At 27.8% G+C, this 17,223-nt stretch overlaps 1 protein-coding gene across 1 annotated transcript; it reads left to right on the top strand.

The window, feature by feature from the left end:
- Window positions 1-7,232: 7,232 nt before the first annotated feature.
- On the top strand, window positions 7,233-9,234 carry LOC140875385 (alkane hydroxylase MAH1-like). The gene has a single exon (XM_073279051.1). It carries the CDS (start codon window positions 7,330-7,332, stop codon window positions 8,863-8,865), a length of 1,536 nt encoding a protein of 511 aa, XP_073135152.1. The 5' UTR covers window positions 7,233-7,329; the 3' UTR covers window positions 8,866-9,234.
- The last annotated feature ends 7,989 nt before the right edge of the window (window positions 9,235-17,223 follow it).

The following is a 17,223-nucleotide window of genomic DNA, read 5'->3' as shown; positions in this document are numbered from 1 at the left end:
ATCTCTAATTAATATTATGAGAAGCCCTTATAATCCAAGTGAGTTAATTGGATCATCTATGCCAAGATATGAAACTTTCACTTTTTCTTTATACCGTACCGAAAATTATATATCGTATATTGTATCGAAAATTCCGGTATAAGAAAATTTTATATCGTTACCATACAGAAAATTTACGATATACCGAAATTTCTTTACGGTATCGGTATATACCGTTTTATACCAAAAAAATCTTATATTTTTTAAATAAATATATAATTTTAAAATATTATATAGCTTTAAATTTTATATATTTTTTCTATATTCCTGTATATATACGAAGTTTTCAAAATTTCATACCGTTATGTACTGAAAAAATCAATATCGTTATCATACCGTATCGTACCGAAATTCGATATTTTTTTTTAATGATAAACCGAAATATTGAAAATCGATATTTTTTCTCACCCTTATTAACTGTTAAAAAAACTTTCTTCCCCACTGTCTCTTCTTCTTCCCTCTCTACATATTTTTTCCCTAGCAATAATCCATTTTCGGTTGAAAATCTTATCAGAAATACCAATTATGTTTTTTAATATTTTTTCAGTTTTATTTACATTGTAAAATATATATATATATATATATATATATATATATGAATTAAAGTATATAAATTTATATTATATTTATTATTTTACACACAACATGTGAGGACAAATACTGCTTCAATTTAAATTGCAATCTTCTTATTAACTAAACTAATTAAATATTGAAAGAGATGAAAATTAAAACTATGATATAAAACAAGTTATCTTGAAAACGATTTATTAATGTAAACTAAAATTTATAAAACCAATTCATTAAACTATAACATGCAATGTGTAAGGAGAAAATGAAAATTCATAAACTTTGGCGATTGTTTTGGCCGTACAACCAAATTCATGTCTATTCCGTTGTATCAAAATTCAACTTCATTGTTAGGTTAAAATCACATGTATTCATTTAATTGCACATCTATATGTATACGAGATGGGGATGGGACTTGTAAAAGAGACAATTAGTACTTAGATTGTTGAAAAATAAACAAAAACAGGTGCAACTAATTAATCATGTCCCGAGTCACTGAGATGTTAGCATTATGGTATTATCATTATAATTATAATTGTCTAATGTCATGTCTTTATTTATTCTCATATGTGAGATCAATATAAAAATTATTGACCACACATGTAAAATTAAATTTGGATCATTAGATACCACTTAAATGGTAGGTTGGATTCTATATAGATCTCCACGAAATACGCTCTAAAATATAATTTAAAATCTATACAAATAATCTATATCTATATTATATATAAAAGCAGAGTTTTTACTAAATATAGTAGTTTTCCGCCAAAACATACTTACTATAAATGAAAATTATGGATGAAATTTTGTTAAAACTATAGATAATGTATTCGGTTCAAATAATACTAATAATATTTTTGGTTAAATTTGTAAAAATAAATTTATATTTACTACTTTTATCAATGTTTGTTTTTTAATTTCAATTGATTTATTGTGTCCATATACAAATTAATCTTACCAAAAATATCGTAAATAATTTAAATATCGTGTATATATATATCAAATTAATAATAAAAAACTTACGACACAACCTAAAACATTTATATATGCTTGCATATAGTTTTCATAAATGATATATATATATATTTGTGTGTTATAGTTTAATATGATAATTTTTGCTAATTTTTTATGCCTATATATATGCAAAATTTTCCATTAATTACTAGCAACATTGGCACACACGTGTGTAACAAAAAATGTGATAAATGCGTTTGTGCTTAATTTAAACATATTTGATATAGTGTTTCAAAAATTGAGTTAGTTTTGGTTTTCTTTTTTTGTTTTGCATAAGAAAGAGAAATATAATGCTAAGTAATAGAAAAGAGAAAAAATAACTTTATATACAAAGAAAATGGATGTGGGAAGTTATTTTTTGAAATGTGGATTTTACAATATTATCTACTTTTCCATTGTTTGTTTTTCTGTAAAATAGTAAGGAATTATTTGAAAATTAGAAAAGGTTATACCAACTTACCAAAAAAAATTAGTATGAGACTCACATCTTTAATATAATAGTAAGAAATATTCACCTACCAAATATAAAATTAATTTCAAAACTTTTCAAATTCATATTGAGATTGAAATTAAGAACATTGAAAATATAAAATAACTTTAAATATCTGCATCGATTATAATATTTCATTAATTTTTTTATTTTAGGTTTATCGATTGTTTTCTTATTATTATTATTATTATTATTATTATTATTATTATTTAATTGATGTATTTTTTTAAAAATTAATAACATTCATAATTATTTCTCATATATTTATGTGAATATATTGGTTTTGAAATAATATTAAACAAAATAATATTAATATATTTGCATGCGTGAATCGTGACCAGCATATACATGTTATCAATAATAACTACCAGCTATACAACAAATAATAACAAAATTGTAATAAATAATTTGATCCGTCTTTAAGAATTTTTATAATTCATTAAATAAAATAAGTATTATCAATAAAATTTAAAATACTTATTTGAAATATTATTAATTTAATTTCAGTCAATTATGTACGTGTGTGAACATTCTCATTAATTGTATATATATGATAATTTTCGGTTCAAAATTTGATATTTGATTGGATATTTCAAATTTTAAAATTTTATTGATTGTTTCAATATTTTAGGTTTCAAATTTTTTTATATCATGATTTTTTTGTTCAAAATTTATCCGATGTTTCAAAATTTATCTGATGTTTCAAAATTTGAAAATTTTTAATGTACCAATGTACGGTTTAAAATTTGAAATTTGATCGTATATTATCGCTATTTTTTTATTTCAGTTAAATTTTATGTTCATATATATATGTGAAAATTTTCATAAATGTTATATATGATAATATACCAATTTTTTGTTCAAATTTGAAATTTGATTGGATGTTAGTATGTTATCAATACTTTATAATTTTAATTAATTTTTGGTCAAATATGTATAAAAAAAAAATTGTAAATTTTATATATAATAATGTACCAATTTTCGGTTTAAACATTGAAATTTCAAAGGATGCTATTAATACTTTATAATTTCTTCTAATTTTTTTGTAACCATGTATATGTGTAAATTTCGATAAATATTATATATGACGATGTAACATTTTTCAATTTAAAAAAATGAAATTTGATCGGAAGTTATTGCTACTTTTTAGTTTTAGTTAAATTTTTTATGTCTATGTATATTTGAAAATTTTCATAAATGCAATATATGATGTAGTACCAATTTTTTATTCAAATTTTAAATTTGACAAGATATTATCAATACTTTTTAATTTAATTTCAATTTTTTGTTGTGTACATATATGAAAATTTTCATAAATACTATATATATTGTAATGTATCAATTTTTTTGTTTCAAAATTAAAAATTTGATAGAAAGTTATCACGAATTCTTAATTCTGGTTGAATTTTTGTGTTATATATATGTAAAAAATTTCAAAAATGTTATTTATAATAATGTATCAATTTCTTTTCAAAATTTGATTATATATCATTATTTTTCAATTAATTTCAGTTAAATTTTTGTTGCCCCTGTATATGTTAAAATTTACATAAATGCTATAAATGATAATTAGGTTTTGCTTAAGATAATCGATATTATGGCTGGACCCACCTGAAAAATATAGAATGCATTAAAATATATACAATGATGTATCATTTTATTCAATTTATGTTATTATTTTGAGTGTTGTGTTACTTTTATATGTTTAGTTCTCACTAATATTTATCATATTAAATATATAAAAAAAATTATATAATATTATATTTTTGAATTTTTAAAAGAGTATCGTTGTGAATGTTTGGTATATTGATTGTTAGTAAATCAATTTTATATGTATATTAATTATAAACTTGATATAAATTTTTTATGATATATATTCTAAAAAAGTAATAATAATTTTTTATTTATTAAAATATTAATACTCCGTGCATCGCACGGGGTGAAATACTAGTGTTTTATAAAATCCTAGTTTTCCCACTCGATCTCCACCTTGCCTTTTTTTTTTTTTTTTGGTGAGCGTAGAATATATACGTACGTAATAAACACTTAAAATATTTGAACACTTGATGTTTATTTATAAGGTTTTGATTGTAAAGTGTGCGGAGGACAATTTGATTTCACAAGAATCCAAATCACGAAATTAACTTATCGGGTCTTCTGAAATAAGAGAAGCGTACACGAATTTGGCACAAAATAACGAAACATACCGTATCTACTTGATTAAGAGTGGACACCACCTAAATATTAGCCTCCACCATTCACCCGATTTAAAGATAATCAATGTCATTCCAACTTTCTACAAATAAACATTTAGGTTTCGTTTGAACAAGTATTTATGAATCATTTTTATAAAAATATTTTTTTAAATAAAAAAATTTAAATATTTTAATAGTTGTTTTAAGAATAAATATGTGTTTGGATAACTATTCTATAAAAATATTTTTACAATTAAAAAGTATGTTTTGTTTTTCATCATTGCTTTCAATTCAAATATCATAAAACACATGATCTCAACTGTTCTTTGAAAACTACTTGAAAAACACTTTCTAAAAAAAAATTAAAAAAATGTTCCAAAATTGTCCACACGCATATTTAATTTTTTTTAACTTATAAAACACCAAAAATATTTTTAAAGTACTTATACAAATGAACCTCCCGTAGACCATATATATATGCTTTACTCAATAGAGGTTAGAGGACATAAGAGTCTTGTTTTTTTTTTTTTTTACTTTGCATTGTGTGATATATTTTTCATTTGGTGCTTCAAACTATGAGCTTTATACAAAAATACATATAAATTTTAGGAAAAATAAGTTTTTTGGTCCAATAACTTTACCTCATTTGGGTTTTGGTCAATTAACTTTTTCGATGTGGATTTTGGTACAATAACTTTGCATTTTCCGTCTTTTTTGGTCAAACTGCATACGTGTCAGCTTCTGATTGGTCCACGTCATCATTTTGGACCAATCAAAAATTGAAATGTATGCAGTTGGACAAAAAAACACTGAAAAAGCAAAGTTAGTGTACCAAAACCTACATCGAAAAAGATAATGGACCAAAACCAAAACATGAACAAGTTAATGGACCAAAAAACTTATTTTCCCTAAATTTTATGTGTTGGAAATATTGTGTGTTAACTGCATGTGAAGTATTTTTCCTATGTAGCTCGATCATGAGTCTGAAATATACATTAAGTTAGTGTTTGAGAAAGATTTTATGAAGCATTTCTCAGATTTTTATTCACAATTGAAATTTTGTGAACGAAAAGCTGATAATTACTTTCTAAAAGCTTTCCCCTATATTCTACCAAAATATGTCCGCGTACAACTAATAGAGTATCACACTTTTTGGCTACTAAAGCTTTGCGTGATAAAGAGTATTTAGAGTCTATAGATTCAGTTAGAATTTTTCTGAAACAAGTTGTTATTAATTTGGAAACAACTACATATATATTACGAATGCAATACTTCTTTAAAATGAGACCACTTCAAATGCCACATCGCGTCTTTTTTTTTTTTTTTTATTTTATTTATTTCATGTTCTTTCGATATTAGTGAATAGTATTCTTTTTTTAAAAAAATACTTATCAGTTAACAGCAATTTTCAGAATCATATCATTTTATTTTTAGGGTTTTCTGATTTTGTAAGGCTCCGTTTGGTACGGTTATTATTAATCTATGTATAACTTATTTTATCCAATATCGCATTCTTCTCGTCATATTATTTATTATCCATCTATTAATTATTTATTTTACATCAGTCAAATCATTAATTATTTATCTTACACTAATAAAATCATTGAATTTAAATTATTACTAGTATTCCGTTGCACGTGTTGCGTGTTCGTACATTTCGTTTTTAAAAAAAGACAATAAATGATAAATTGTAAAATTAAAAAACAATAAAACAATAAATAATAAATTGTATAATTAAAAAATAATAAAAATATAACGTTTTCCTAAATAAATATTCACAAAAAATATATAAGTGAGTGTCATATTTGTAAATAAAATAATATCAAATGACACAAAGTGAGCTTTTAATGGCTAAAAAAGATGAAACTGTATAAAATGATTATTTTTCCCAATAATTTTGGTTTTATTGAAAATTAAGTTAGAAGATAATGGTAATTTCAAATCAAACTTCACCAATTAATTGAAAGTTTGTTAATTATAGGGTCTATACTTTAACAATATAGTAAGATATTACATCTTATAAATAATATTATTCATATTTTATTTATTGTTTAAAGGACAAAATAGTAATTTATCATTTTTATATAAAATTTAATGAATCAAATCAAATAAACTATTATCTATCAATCAAATCAAATATTATATTAACTATCATTTCATATTTATTTTTTTTATAAAATTACATTATTTATCTGTGTATTATTTATCATATTTTTGCTAAGAAAGATATCGAAACGTGATACTTGAACTATTAAACGATTTAAAATATTAGAATCTCACACTGTTTTCACTCACTATAATTTTCGGTAAAATAACAAACTTTTTGTCATACATACGTACACATGTATATATATATATATAGAAATTTTCAGCTGCCCAACCAATGATGCCCAACTCGTCCCCGACAACTAAAATCTGGTAGTGGGTTTTAGTGATACGAATATATATATATATATATATATATTGATATGAAGGTTGCCTAGAGGAATGTAGAGCGAATAAAAGGAAGGATGCATATGTTGGTGATTAAAAATGAAAAGAAAAGAAGTTTTCCAAAAACGAAAAAAAAGAAAAGAAAAGAAAATTAAATATTTAGTGATGCTATGGTTAAATTATGAAACTCGCTGATAGGATAAAGACAATAAATGATTTATGCATTGATGAGTCACACAAACACTTCGATAACTATAAAAAGATTATATTGTTTATCCTAAAAAATAAAATATTTTATAATATTATTTATAAGAAGTAATATCTTACTATATTATTGGACATTCTGGTTGGAGTTTTTGTGATTAACAAAGTTAATGAAATCATCAAATTTATAATTTTTTTCAAAAATAATAGTATTGTTATTATCATTAACTATTATATAGAAAGAAATCCGTAATTTATTTGGAATCAATATCAATGCACCTCCCGAACAATCCCCATATTGTTAGGCAAAAGCGACCATAATAAAAGGCCTACAACTCCAGTCATTTCAGGTCATCCGCAAAAACACACTCATTAATTCTTGAATCAATGGCTCTAATTTACGCATATCTTGAGATTCTTTTCATTCCCATCACTGTAATTTTTCTATATTTCTTGACGATCAGAACCCGGAAAAAGAGCTCGGTGCCGACTAATTGGCCAGTTCTCGGAATGCTTCCGACCCTTCTACGCAATTCTCATCGACTCCACGAGTATGCAACAGAACTCTTAACAGAAACCAATGGGACATTTGAGTTCAAAGGGCCTTGGTTTTGCAACATGGATATGTTGTTCACCAGTGATCCAGCAAACATTCATCATGTCTTCAGCAAAAACTTTTCCAACTACCCAAAGGGTCCTGAATTCAGGAAGATTTTTGAAATCTTGGGAGATGGGATTTTCAATGCCGATTTCGGGTTGTGGGAATTTCACAGGAAAACCACGCTTTCACTGATGACTCAGCCCAACTTCTACAGTTTCTTGGAGAAGAGCATTTGGGAGAAAATTGAAAAAGGATTGATTCCGGTTCTGGAACGGTTCCTGGAAACAGGGGTTGAATTTGATTTGCAGGATGTTTTCCAGAGATTCACATTTGACAGCATTTGTAAAATAGTTATTGATTATGATCCACAGAGTTTGTCCATTGATTTGCCTTATATTCCTTGCGAGAAGGCCTTCAATGGCGCTGTGGAAGCCCTGTTTCATAGGCATATTTTGCCTGAGGGGGTCTGGAAGCTCCAAAAATGGCTGCAAATTGGTAAAGAGAAGACTCTGATGAAAGCCTGGAAATCGTTCGACGAATTTATATATCCCCGTGTTTCGATTAATGATGGAGTACTAGAAAAAGATCATGAAGAATATGGTTTCAACTTGTTGAAATCTTTCAAAAGGAAATATGAAGAGATAAACAACTCTTCTTCCAGGGGTGACTCGAGAGATTTCTTGAGGGACACCTCGTTAAGTTTGATGCTTGCTGGAAGAGATACAACAAGTACTTGTCTCGCATGGCTTTTCTGGTTGCTTGCTGAAAACCCTTCAGCGGAAATGAAGATTCGAAGAGAAATCGAGGAAGAATTGCACGAAAAGGAGGATAAGATCAAATGGAGGAACTTCAGCGTGGAAGAGTCCAAGAAGCTAAAATACCTGCATGGAGCTCTATGTGAGTCTCTCAGGCTATTCCCTCCGGTGGCGATGGAACATAAAGCTCCGATTCGACTCGATGTCCTTCCCACAGGAAATCACGTCACCGAGAACAAAGTTGTCCTGCTTGCATTCTATTCAATGGGTAGAATGAAGACGATTTGGGGCGAAGACTGCCGGGATTTCAAGCCGGAGAGATGGATATCGGAACGTGGAGGTATCAAACACGAGCCATCGTACAAGTTCCCGGCATTCAACGCCGGGCCAAGAACTTGTCTAGGCAAAGAAATGGCCTTTATTCAGATGAAAATGGTGGCTGCAACTCTTATTTACCATTACAACATTAAAGTGGTGAAAGGTCACAAGGTTTCTCCAAGTGATTCTGTCATAATTCAAATGAAACATGGATTGAGAGTGAAGTTGTCCAAAAGGAATGTGTACTAATTGATCCCTCCAAATATTATATTATACTTGATATATTTTCTACATACTATATTAAGGTAGTGTTTGCCAGAGCTTCTAAGAAGCAATTCTCAGCTTTTCATTAACAAAATTTTGAATTTTTTTGAAATTTCGTTAACGAGAAGTTGAGAAGTGCTTTCTAGAAGTTCTCTCAAACACTACCTAAGTACGTAGACATGCATATATCTAGTATAAATTTGAATGTGGTAATTTATTATGTAAAGCTAAATAATTGAATAATGGATCATTGGATATCAAAATTGGTGGTGTTTCAAGTCGATATTTGGATGTGTGTGATACGTGATTCATGTTAATTTGTGCTTACAAATGTAGATATTTTTAGGGTGTATTATTTTTGTGACCGTAAATCTTGTAATTTTATTGCAAAAAAATTGTTCATTATTTTAGGGTATATTATTAATTATATTTTTAAGTTCATTTGCCTTTTCTTATGGATAATTTTTCTTCTTTTTTAAGAGCCTTATTGATAAGGTTTAATACATAATTTTCTCTCAGCTAACTTACAATTCAAGAAGAGTTTATTGGGACTAAATTTTTTTAGTACTTCTTAACCAGTACATTTTGATTGGTAAATATTTGTTTTTAAAATTAACGTGATTGTATGGTCAACAATTTTTATTTTTTTAATTAACAATGTAATTTTATTTTTTAAAATGATTAAATTTATGTGATTCGTCGTATTATTTCATAAATTTATGTGGTGTCTTCTTGGTATCAGAGCCACGAGGGGTAGTGTTTGTTGAAGTTTGCTTTTTATATTTATAAAATTTTGAGTCGAGAAGTTTAGTTTCTCCTGAGTGTTTTTGCCCAAGAGGGTTGGGTCGTAAGTCCTCGAGTGAAGGCTGTAAATCCTACGAAGTGCTTGGGATTGTAGGGAGAAAATAGGTTTCAAAAACAAATTTTTTTTATAAATATGGATTCAAGTTTCAGTAGATCTACTTCTTTAAACTCTGCTACTACGAGCTCATATGATTCTAAAAGGATAATTAATACTGAAGAAATTATTATAGAAAATTTTGAAGTAAATAAAAAATATTTACATGATGATTTTTATGCTAAACATAATTTAAAGAAGAGGTTATGGTTTTTTAAAAGATTTTTAGATTCTAGAAAACAAATACAAAACAAATTTTATGATTACATTAATACTAATAAAAAACATATTCTATTTTTTGATTGGTTTGAAATATATGCTACTCAAAATTCCTTAGAATATCCTTTTTCTAAAAAACATTCTATACAAATAGATATAAAAAATCCAGTTTTTAAAACGTTTCAAATATCAAAACCTAGTATTAAAAATGATCATGATAATAAGTCTGAATTTAGAAAAACTGTTCAAAATCAGTTAAGAAGATTGACTGATAATAATAATAATAGCTCTAGTAAAACAATAGATCTTGTAGCCCTTAATACCCCAAACAAAACCCTTTTATTACAAACAGATTTAAATAGATCTAATACTGTAGTTCCTAAACCAATCCAATGGAGTGATAAAAATCTACCAGAAGAATGGGACTTAGAAGGAGTTACTAAACCTGAACCAATAGAAGATCTAGAACTAATAGAAATAACTCAATATTTAGATGGAAAAGTTAAAATTTCATTTGAAAGAAAAAATATTAGTGATAAATCTGAAAATTTTTCTACCTCAGATACTATAGGTTTAGGAAGAATCCAAAATCCTACCAAAGTTAATATAATAACTTGGAATTTTCCCATACAACAAGATATTTTAGCAACTTTAATCTTAACAAATTTTTTATATTTTATTAATCTTACATATTTAAAAGATAAAAATTCCGATTCATTATCAAAAATAAAATGTAAAAAATTTAGTAATTTTCATTATACTTTTTTAATGATGTTAAGAAAAGACTTTAATATAATATTAAAAGAAAAATTCCTTGCAAGTCTACCTACTCTCTTTGGAGAAAAGGTGATTAGAAATAATAATTACCATATAATATCTTACATTGAATTTTCTTTTGGTCAATTAATAAATCTAATTCAATTAGGAGGTATAAAATTCTGCCAAGAATTAAAATTACAAAATCACTTAAAAAGAGAAATAAAAAGAACAAAACAAAAATTAAGAACTTTTTGTAAACAATTTGAGATAAAAACTAATAAATCTCCTTCTTCAAAATACCTAGAAAATTGCCTAGAAACCTATAATTTTTCAAAAAGAAAAAATTTTGAGAAAAATCTAAAGAGTTTTAATAAACCAAAAGAAGATTATTATGAAAAGTCTTATGAAATAAGTCACAAAAAACTTTTCAAAAAACACAAAAATTCCAAACAAAGTCTTAAAAATTACTTTAAAAATATTGAATGTTTTAAATACCATAAAACGAGTCATACTACAAATAATTGTAAACCAAATGTTTTAAAATTAAATAAAAAAATTTTAAACAAAAATTCTAATCCTTTAATAGATTCTTCTGATTTTTATGAAAAAACAGATTTTAAAAATCCTCATAAATCTCTAATCTCAAACAATGAAGAATCGGAAAAACAAATCAATATGCTTTCGAAAGATCAATTACTTCTCTTAAATGTAATAAAAAATATAAATGATGCTAATATACAAAAAGACTATTTAGAGAATATCTTAAACTCTTTAAAAGAAGAAAATAAAATTTTACCAAACACATCTAATAATACTTTTGATATATTAGATAAGAAAATAAAAAATAAAAATATAACCATTCAAGACTTACAAAAGAATATAAAACAAATAAAATTAGAAATAAAAGGTTTAAAAGAAAATCAAATTCAAAATACTAAAACAATAAGATTAATCTTTAAAAATATTAGTAAAGAAGAAAAACAAAATATTCAAAATATTGAAAATATTTCAAAAGATTTTCTTTTTGTTTTAAAAGAAATAACCTCTAGAAAATACCTTTTTAAAATAAGAATTATATTTTCAGAAGACTATAAAATTGATATCGTTGCACTTTTTGATACGGGCGCAGATTTAAATTGTATAAAATCCAACATTGTACCTACTAAATTTCAACAAGAAACTAAAGAAAAATTATTTGTTGCTAACAACTCTGAACTAAACGTTAATTCTAAAACAGAAGCGTTAATTGAAAATAATGGTGTTACTCTTAAAACTACTTTTATTCTTATTAATAACATTCATCATGCTATAATTTTAGGAACACCTTTTATTACCCTCATTACACCTTATAAAGTAAAAAATGATTCTATACATTTTAAACTTAATAATAAAAAATTAGAATTTAAGTTTCTAGAACAACCTAAAACTAGAAATCTTAATTTAATTCAAGCTTGTTCAATCTATGAAAATAATATTAATATTGAAATACAAAAGAATAATTTTCAATTAGACAATATTAAAAAATACATTTCTTTAAAAAGAATTCAAGAACAATTAAAAAATCATGAATTTCAAAATAAAATTTCAAAATTTAATAGAATCAGAAATTTGTTCTGATATTCCTAATGCTTTCTGGAATAGAAAGCAACATATCGTAGATCTTCCCTATGAAATAGGTTTTGATGATAAACAAATACCCACAAAAGCCAGACCTATACAAATGAATTTTGAATTAGAAGAACATTGCAAAAAAAAAATACAAGATTTAGAAAATAAAGGATTGATTTCCAAATCTAGATCTCCGTGGAGTTGTGCTGCTTTTTATGTCAATAAAAATTCTGAAATAGAAAGAGGAACTCCAAGATTAGTAATAAATTATAAACCTTTAAATAAAGCATTAAAATGGATTAGATATCCCATCCCGAACAAAAAAATTTATTACAAAAACTATATAAAGAGAATATATTTTCTAAATTTGATATGAAATCTGGATTTTGGCAAATTCAAATCTCTCAAAAAGATAGATATAAAACTGCTTTCACAGTTCCTTTCGGTCAATACGAATGGAATGTAATGCCCTTTGGATTAAAAAATGCTCCTTCTGAATTCCAAAGAATCATGAATGATATTTTTAATAATTATTCAAAATTCTGCATAGTTTACATAGATGATGTCTTAATATTCTCTAATAACTTAGATGAACATTTTAAACATCTAAAAACATTTTTTTATGTTTCCAAGAAAAATGGTTTGGTTTTATCAAAAACAAAAATAAGTCTTTTTCAAACAAAAATAAGATTTTTAGGACATTATATATCTCAAGGAACTATAACTCCTATTGAAAGATCTTTAATTTTTGCAAACAAATTTCCTGATAAAATATTAGATAAAACTCAATTACAAAGATTCTTAGGAAGTTTGAATTATGTTCTAGACTTTTGCCCAAATATTAATAAAATAGCAAAACCTTTACATGATAGGTTAAAGAAAAACCCAGTACCATGGACTGAAGAACATACCGAGATTGTAAAAATCATTAAAAAACAAGTGTTAGAAATTCCTTGTTTAAACATTGCTGATCCAAATTTACCAAAGATAGTTGAAACTGATGCCTCAGATCTAGGATACGGAGGAATTTTAAAACAAAAACAAAATGATAAATAAAGAATAGTTCAATATACATCAGCTCATTGGAATAATACTCAGAAAAATTATTCTACTATTAAAAAGGAAATTCTAAGCATTGTTTTATGTATACAAAAATTTCAGAGCGATCTTTTAAATCAAAATTTTTTATTAAGAATAGATTGTAAAAGTGCAAAAGAAGTTTTACAAAAGGACGTTCAAAATCTAGCTTCAAAACAAATTTTTGCAAGATGGCAAGCAATATTAAGCATATTTGATTTTAATATTGAATTTATTAAAGGAGATACAAATTATTTACCTGATTTTCTTACTCGAGAATTTTTGCAAAACAGCAATGACATCCAAAAAAGATAAAAAGCCTGTCCAATCCTATACAAATCAAGTCAAGAAAAAGACTTGGTATGAAATTGTTAAACAGGAAGAAGAAGAAGAACTAAAGGACACTGCTCAATCGAGACCACAGGTAAACAGTGATATCGAAAACAGACTTAAATTCCTGGAAAGCCTTCTGAAAAATCCGGAAGTAAAAACTGCTATAGATCAAGCTCATAAAAAAGAAACTTCTAGCAAAACCTCCTCAAAAGAGGTTTCTATCAAAGATCCCTTTATTTCAAATTTCGAAAATACTACAAATTCCCAGCTTGCCCTTACCCAAAGGTTTTTGAAATCCCCTTCTGAATTTTTTAAAAAACAAATGTGTCAAACAATTATACAAACAGAAAAAGGATTTCGTGAGCAAAATCCTTTTCATACTCTTCAAAATTATTTTGGAAAAGGGAGATATTATAAACCTTGGGATGAAATGAAAAATCCTGTCTATTACCAAGCAATATTAGAATCCACGGATTCAGCAATATTCAAACATTTCTTCATTGATGCAAAGCATGAAGATCCAGCTTACTCTACATGCAAAATTTTAAAAGTTATAGCACCCATTGATTGGGGTCACCATCTATCAGAAGCCATTCTTTTCACTGAAAAATATAAAGAAGCCTCGTTCTTTGATATTTCTTTTAATTATTGGGACTACCAACAAGCCTGGTACAACGCCTTTTTGATACAAAACCAAAAGCATAAGCACACATGGTTATTCTATTTTGATAACAAAACCTGTGATCTTAGACAATTCCCAAATTGGTGGAACCTTTGGTGGGAATTTTTTGGTTCAGCCTATGAGATTCTCCAATATTCAGTCCAACATTCTTTCAAGGTTTTTAAATCCCAGTATAAACCTTCAGAAGAAGAAAAACGTTTCCAACCTCTAGCTTTATTTTGTACAAAATTCTACCTTCCATGGGTACTTTCTTGGACAGTGGAATACTCAGATGATAATGCTTCTCAAATCAGAAGAAGGTTCAGAATCAAATGGTGGGACAAGTTCAAAATTCCCCAAAGCCTTTCAACAAATTTGGATTCAAAATAACAACAAAATGAGAATTCCTACCCAAAACATCTATAAAAAACCATTACTACAGCCATTACAACAAACATCTTTCTCCTCACAAAAATCTCAGATGGCAGCCCTACTTGCATCAGCAAATACTCGTGAAGAAGTTTTAGCAGTAATGAAAAAATTTTCAGCAGGAACATCCAAAGAACCACAATCTCCAGAACATTCAATCAATCTGGACGATGAAGACGATCTTGAAGATGAAAAGATCTTTGGAAACAGTGGAGTATAAAAATTTGTATATTATGATTTCCTGTAATTGTATGTAATTGTAATATATATATATATATATATATATATATATATATATATATATATATATATATGATATGAATCTTTTGTATGAAAGGCAACACGATTTCAATGAATCGCACCTCAATTCGATAACAAAAGAATTCAAAGGTTTTGTCCCGACTTTGAAACAAGTAACAGAATTTTGAAATCTCCACCTCTAGTTGAACCTGTAACTAGCAACAGAGAATTCACGATAGAAAACAATCAAAGATTCAATTAGACCTTCAAAGGAACCTGTCTTTGACAACCCAATTGAAAATCGATAGACAAACGCCACAAAACTATGAAACTTTGATAAGTTTGATTTTGGGTAAAGCAAAAGCTTTGATAAAATTCTAGAGAGAATTTTGTATTGAATAATTCAATAATCTGAAAATCTTAATTGTTCTTAAAATAATGAATGTTGTAGTATTTATATTACAACCCAAAATATTGAAAGATAATGCAAAATAAATCAAAAAGATATCAAAGATATCTCCTAAAGTTTTCTAGTAGGAATAAAAGACCTAAAATAAGCAAAATAATGCCAAAATATTAAAAATCCCGAACACACACACAAAACACCTTCGGTGCATGTAAAATAATCGGGGCGGGCGCGCTAGGGCTAGGCGCGGGTGCGCCTTTATTGCGCAGGGCAAGGCGCGGGCACGCCGAGGGCTCGCACAATTCTTCGTCAATTTGGCATCCGTAAGCGCGGGCGCACGATCAAGGGGTGCGGGCGCGCTTCTTCTTCGCAAAATAAGGGCGCGGGCGCGCCTGGGCTGCGAACAAGGTCTTCAATTTCTTCACTTTATTGACCTCCTTTGACCTCAATAAGGTGATAACTACCTCCGAATTGAATATCAAGAAATCCAACGCCCTCTTGCGACTTCAACATCAAGGATTGAAGTGCTTCCTTGAACTTCTGAGCTCGGCCTCTCGTAACCGGTCCTCGTGACATCTCCAACGGATCCTTAGTCACTTTATCAGCATGCGAGTCATCCATGATCGCATCATCCTCCCCTTCTTGAAAAGGATTTGTCCTCAAATCTTGTTCATCACCTACATCAAACGGAGATAAGTCAGAAACATTGAAAGTAGCACTGACATTATACTCACCTGGCAAATCTAATTTGTAGGCGTTGTCGTTGATGCGCTCTAATACTTGAAACGGTCCATCGCCTCTAGGTAGAAGCTTGGAGCGCCGTTTTTCAGGAAACCGCTCTTTCCTCAAATGCAACCACACCCAATCTCCTGGTTCAAACACAACTCTCTTCTTTCCCTTATTTGCTTGCTTTGTATACTGCAAATTCTTTTTCTCAATGTTCGCCTTCACTTTTTCATGTAAATTTCTCACAAATTTCGCCTTTTTCTTACCATCCATGTTAACCCTTTCACTCATAGGTAAAGACATCAAATCCAATGGGGTTAAAGGATTAAAACCATACACAATTTCAAAAGGTGAAAAATTTGTAGTAGAATGCACACTACGATTATATGCAAACTCAACAAATGGCAAACATTCCTCCCAATTCTTCAAATTCTTTTTAATTATAGTACGCAACAAAGTTCCTAACGTTCTATTAACAACTTCAGTTTGACCATCCGTTTGGGGATGACATGTAGTCGAAAACAGTAATTTAGTACCAAATTTGCACCATAACGTTTTCCAAAAGTAGCTCAAGAAACGAGTATCTCTATCAGACACAATACTCCGAGGCATGCCATGCAATCTAACAATTTCATTAAAGAACAAGTCCGCAACATGAGATGCATCATCAGATTTATGACACGCAATAAAATGAGCCATTTTAGAAAATCTATCAACCACTACAAAAATTGAATCCCTCCCCTTCTTAGACCTTGGTAGTCCTAAAACAAAGTTCATAGAGATATCTACCCACGGTTCACTAGGAATAGGAAGTGGAGTATACAAACCATGTGGTTGTTGTCTAGACTTCGCTTTCCTACAAGTCACACATCTTTCGCAAATTCTCTCAACATCATGCTTCATATGTGGCCAATAAAAATGTTCATGCAAAACTCCATAAGTTTTAGCCACTCCAAAATGCCCCATTAAACCACCCCCATGTGATTC

The sequence above is a fragment of the Henckelia pumila genome, chromosome 1 (genome assembly GCF_033568475.1).
Source record: "Henckelia pumila isolate YLH828 chromosome 1, ASM3356847v2, whole genome shotgun sequence".
Taxonomy (NCBI): Eukaryota; Viridiplantae; Streptophyta; class Magnoliopsida; order Lamiales; family Gesneriaceae; genus Henckelia; species Henckelia pumila.
This window is presented reverse-complemented; position numbering and strand designations above follow the sequence as displayed.

Excerpts from the sequence above, each read along its gene's own strand:
- LOC140875385 (XM_073279051.1), top strand. The coding sequence starts at position 7,330 with ATGGCTCTAATTTACGCATATCTTGAGATTCTTTTCATTCCCATCACT.